This window comes from Gossypium hirsutum, chromosome A05 (assembly GCF_007990345.1).
Source record: "Gossypium hirsutum isolate 1008001.06 chromosome A05, Gossypium_hirsutum_v2.1, whole genome shotgun sequence".
In the NCBI taxonomy this organism is placed as follows: Eukaryota; Viridiplantae; Streptophyta; class Magnoliopsida; order Malvales; family Malvaceae; genus Gossypium; species Gossypium hirsutum.
The window spans coordinates 45,826,948-45,832,121 of record NC_053428.1 but is presented as its reverse complement, the minus strand read 5'-3'; the positions used below and the strand labels follow the sequence as shown (position 1 = coordinate 45,832,121).

At 33.6% G+C, this 5,174-nt stretch overlaps 1 protein-coding gene across 5 annotated transcripts; it reads left to right on the top strand.

Moving 5' to 3' along the window:
* The first annotated feature begins 530 nt into the window (after window positions 1–530).
* On the top strand, window positions 531–4,697 carry LOC107957199 (WEB family protein At5g16730, chloroplastic). 5 transcript variants are annotated; one of them, XM_041112475.1, is made up of 5 exons: window positions 531–844; window positions 1,519–2,978; window positions 3,600–3,713; window positions 3,830–3,979; window positions 4,244–4,697. In XM_041112475.1, the coding sequence occupies exons 2-5, from the start codon at window positions 1,533–1,535 to the stop codon at window positions 4,388–4,390; spliced, it is 1,857 nt and encodes a 618-aa protein (XP_040968409.1). In that variant the 5' UTR covers window positions 531–844; window positions 1,519–1,532; the 3' UTR covers window positions 4,391–4,697. The 5 variants fall into 5 exon arrangements, with proteins under 5 accessions (XP_040968409.1, XP_040968411.1, XP_016748143.1 ...); XM_016892654.2 differs by having other exon boundaries at window positions 537–844; window positions 4,226–4,697; XM_016892655.2 differs by having other exon boundaries at window positions 541–844; window positions 1,494–2,978; window positions 4,226–4,697.
* The last annotated feature ends 477 nt before the right edge of the window (window positions 4,698–5,174 follow it).

Sequence of the window (5,174 nt, the reverse complement as noted above, 5' to 3'; positions counted from 1 at the left end):
ATTGACTAAAATTATTAGGATTTGAATTCTAAATTAAATGTTATTCTTTAATTAATAACTTTATTATAAGAGATATTATTTTTCAAAATAAAATGAATTGAATATATTTAAGCTAAGTTCGGAAAAAAAAAGGCTTAAACTGATGAAATTAATTCTTCGGAAAAAAGAACTTAAACTGATGAAATTAATTCAAAATAGTTTAATTAGCTATTATATTTTGATTTTAAAAAAATTAGAGATATTTTAAATTTTTAATAAACAATCTTTTTCAGTTCTTTAGAAGATGAAAAATATTAAAAGAAGTGAAAATTCTAAAAATAATTTTACAAAATGAAAATATGTAAACTTTAAAAAATAATTTTCATTATTCTCGATAAAAATGCTCTGTAAAAATAAAAATAATTGAACAAGTAAATATATTTTTCCAATAATCTTTTAAATATAAATCTGATGCTTTAGTTTAAATATTTTTAATTTTATTTTTCATATAATAAAAACTCAACATTTTTATATCAAAATTTCCAAAAAGGTGAGTAATTATCAGTTTTCTTCCTCTCGGCGTACCAAACAAGATTCTTATCATTTTAATTTTTAATTATTTCTTTCCTCAAAATTATCTTCCATTCTTTATTTATTAAATTTGACAAAACGAATTTCCCTGTTTCGGATTTAACAGTTTTTTGGTTCAAAATCGAAAGCGTTCTCCACGATTTATCGAAAACCTTAAGGTCCCAGTTTCGTCAATGCTCTCACTGTTTATTTCTCCCAATAAATCCATCGCCTCTTTTTCCCTTTAAATCTCCCGTCCTTTCTATCTGTTTCCTTCTCGATCACTTCGATTAAGGTAGGTTCGGTGTCGTTGCATTTTTAGTAATTTGATCTTTTAATTCTTTTTCGCACTTTCTTAATTTTTTTTATCGTAGTTATATCCTGGATATGCTTATATTTTATGACTTCTCTTCAATTTTGTGTTATGCTGACTGGAATTAGGGTTTATCTTTCGTGGATTTCGTTTGTGAATTTAGTGAACTTATGCATGCTAGGTTATTTGAATTCGCTTGTTTTGTTTCTATTTTTAGTTCAGTTAATCTTTATGACCTCAGCTATGTTTCTGTGTTTCGAGCTTTCAAAATTTTAACTATTACTTAACTTCTCAATCGCCGTGTTTATTAGATTATGTGCTTGAATGTTGCGGTCTGCTTCATTGAGGATTTTATTGGGGACAAGGTTTTAATTCTTAGGCGCTTGCTCAAAAAGCTATGTTGTGTTAACGGTTGTCGGCTATGTTTCTTATCTTAAAACGCTAAATAAATGTTGCTTAACTGGAAGAGCTATTAATAATTTTGTAAATTAGGATTGTAACATTCTCAAGCTATATTTCAATATTTTCATTTTCATAAGCTTAAGAAAGTGGGCGTTGTATGTTCATGAAAGTTTGATGTGAGATTATTGCATATTTTCTGAAGCAGTTGTTGAAATACTGTGAATCCCAGATATGTTATGCATTTGTGTATGCAGGAAGGAAAAGTAAAATGAGAGGGAAAGAAGCCAGGAAGAACCTGCTGAGAAGATGCAACTCAAAAGGGAAATTTGAGAATGTTGTTTTCATTGATGTTGATGGTGATAGATTTGAGAATGTCGTCATCATCGATGCTCCTGAGTCTGTGGAGGAAAATTTACAAGGTTCTAGTGGATCAAAGGGAGGCAAGCATTTCTTTTCTCCCAGTGTAATCAGCATCGATGATGATGAAACTGATAAAATAGATGATCCCGAAATTTGTGTTGAACCTGCTGGTGACTTGGACAGTGATGCCTCTTCAAGAAAAAGTTGTCCTGCACCTAACTTCATGAAGAAATCTACAGGATTAGACGATGACGATGACTGCTCGTTCATCAGGGAAAAGAAACCTGCATTCAAACTATCAAAGTGCAAGAAAACATATGCTGGGAAGACTCCTTGTGGAAAACGTTTTGGTTTAAGTCCTGACTCTGAGGATAGCTCATTTGAAAGTGATTGTTCTGATTGTGAAGTTATTGAAGGTTCTATCGGAAAACTTAAAGAACAGTGGGAGAAAGCTTTCCAGAGAAAACGATATAATGTTAGAACCGGTCAATCTGGTTCAGAGGATCAGACGAGTGCCTCAGTATCACGTAATGGTACTCCTGGAGTTGGAGAAAATAGGAGTCAGCAATATGCTGGAACCTCTGCATTCCAGAGTTCAAGTGATTCAAATATTCAGAAACAAAAGTCTCCTGCCTTTGAGACTAATAGTGATAGTTACTTTGATGATACTTGTCTCGATAGGACAGAAAGGCCTTCTGTAGGATCTGAGAAGAAAGTTGGTCATGAAAACTTTTCACAGTCAAAATATAGGCCAACTGCTGAAGCTCAGTTTTCTCATATTGAGGCTGATGTTACATTTGGAAGAGAAAGATTTATGGAAGTTCCTCTTTCAAGGGATAGAAATCAAGAGTTTTCTCGGGCACCCTCAAAATTTGACCCATACCAAAGTGATTTCCAACATGAAAATACAGTTGCGAATGAAAAGGAGAAGCTACAATCCAAAGAACCATTGATGTCAAGTCCTAAATCATCGGAAGACAAACAGGTTGAAAATGATATGAATCCTGTTGACGTTGAAGTTGGAGCTCTTTTTGATGAATCCACTTCTGTTAGGACTCCATTAGATGGAATTCCAGTAACCAGTAGTAAGATTTATTTTGATGGGGACAGTTCTCAGAATGACGAAACTCGAATTCAGCAATCTTTTTCAATAGCCGAGCAATCAAAAATTAATTCTATGCCCAGCAGTGAAAAATGTGATGAAAGTGATGCATTACATGTTCAAGTAGTTGATGCCATAGTTTCTTGTGAAAAGGATATGATTATTGACCGAGAAAAGCTCAAACAGACAGATCAATACAAGCGAGCTGTGGAGGAAGAATGGGCATCTAGGCAGCGAGAGTTAAAAATTCAGGTTTGGCACTTAAACTTTTAGTTCTCTCTTTTGGCTGTTCTCTCAGTTTATTGCTAGGATTTTAGGGAACAAATAATTAATCATTTTAAAACTTGCTTGAAGATGAGGTAATCGGCATTCTACCACTAGTCTTTTATATGGTGGTCTGATCTTTTAGTTGTCAAAAACTGTGTCGATGCAATCGCGTCTTCCTCATCAACTCTTTAACTTCAAAAGCAGTTGCCTTTGTGGTCTTTTTGTCATCCACTGTACCGTTAACTCAGGTTAATTTGTATACATTTTAGTTGTGTTGTGTGTTATCCACAATTAATTTGTTAAAACAAATTTGTCTCTTTTCTGGATAGCTAATATCGGTCTTATTAACAGTTTTATATTTGGTTATTTTGTGTTATTTTAGCGTTTAAACTTGATGAAGTTGGACTACAAATTAGTTCTGCCAATGGCTTGGTCAACTTAAACCTAGGTCTGAAAACATTGATTTGGAAGGTGTTTCTTTTTACATGGAATTATTTTTTATGTTACATGAAATGTAATTCTTTTTTTTTTGGTGAATATTTTTTTGCAGTAAATGGAATATTTGATTGAACTTGTTGCTTCACATGTATCGAACTTCTTTTTCAGGCTGAAGAGGCTCAAAGATTGCGAAAAAGGAAAAAAGCTGAAAGTATGCGTGTATTGGATATGGAGAGACGGCAAAAGCAACGTCTGGATGAAATGAGAGAGACACAAAAGAAGGTAGAGATATCTATCTATAATTTTTCTTATCCCCGTTTTACATATTGCTTGTACTTACTTTTTGGCTTTATATTTGATTAGTTATGTCTTAATCTGTTAAATGGTTTCTACTTTAGGATGAGGAAAATATGAACCTAAAGGAACAACTAAGAATGGAAGTAAGGAAGGAGCTTAGTAAATTGGAAATTTCATGCATCGATATGGCCTCATTGCTTCGTAGCTTGGGAATCCCTGTTGATGGTGGTTCTTATCCCTTGTCCAATGAGGTGAGTGAAATCGGAATAAGTATAATTATTTTGAGTGAATCCTCAGAAGGGTTCGATTGATTCGGATACCTTTTTTTCTCAGTATCCAATGTTATCAAATTAGGTTCTCTGCCCCTATCTTGTTACATCAGTTAAAATAACGAACACGCTGTTGTTTTATTAACTTCTGGTTATGGTTCCTGCTCTGTGTGGCTGTGAGGAGATTCTTCTATGGCTATCTTAAAAATTTAGGTTGTTCACTGACAGATTGATGGCCTTTCACAGATTCACGCAGCTTATAAAAGAGCCTTGCTAAGATTTCATCCTGACCGAGCATCTCAAACTGATATTCGCCAGCAGGTTGAGGCGGAGGAAAAGTTTAAGCTTATTTCTCGCATGAAGGAGAAACTTTTAGCGACTTCATGTCACTGAATGCTAACACAGGTTCAAAAATTGATCCTACAATGCAATTTTTGTTGTTTCATATGCAGCTAGGATTTCACATTTTTGTGTTATTGCATATATTAGAAATTTTTTGCCAGTTCTTATCAGGTGGACTGGTCAAAATTGTAAAGCAGATGTAAATACTTGCAAAGGTATCATAGCTATACGTCTGGACCATCTGGGTATTTTATCCCGCACTTTGGGATTGTAGTTCTCTCTGATTAATTGTTTCCCAACTGTGTCGTGCATAATATTTGGGTTTTAGGAGGATTGTGAACTTGACTGCTGTGTTTAATCTATACTATAATGTAGAACAGGTTGCCTCAAAAGCTGTTGCTGTATTCCCTAGACTTTGCATTACGGGGAGATCATTGTGTAAGCTTCCATTGCTCGACCATTTATCCTAGATTAACTTGTGGTAGTTTCATATCATATGCATCTTTTCATTTTAAAAGGATACGGCATCTCCTACAGCATGAGTTAAGAGTACTTGCTTGTATATAATTAGTGCAAACCTGCTAGAGATGTTTCAGTTTTGTTACATTTGTTTTTATTTTGTTTGGAGTTGAGTGGAAGGTGTCATTTATCATTGAGGTAAGAAGAAACTTTTCAACCAGACCAAAAGTAATGGTATTCAAGGAGCTTCTTTTTAGACTGAGATTTTCACTCAAACCAAGCGTTTTGCTTTTGGTTGAAATTATTTTATTGTTTTCATTAAAGAATTTAAAATATCATGTTTAAAATGGATATTTTATTTTTTTAAACTATTTTT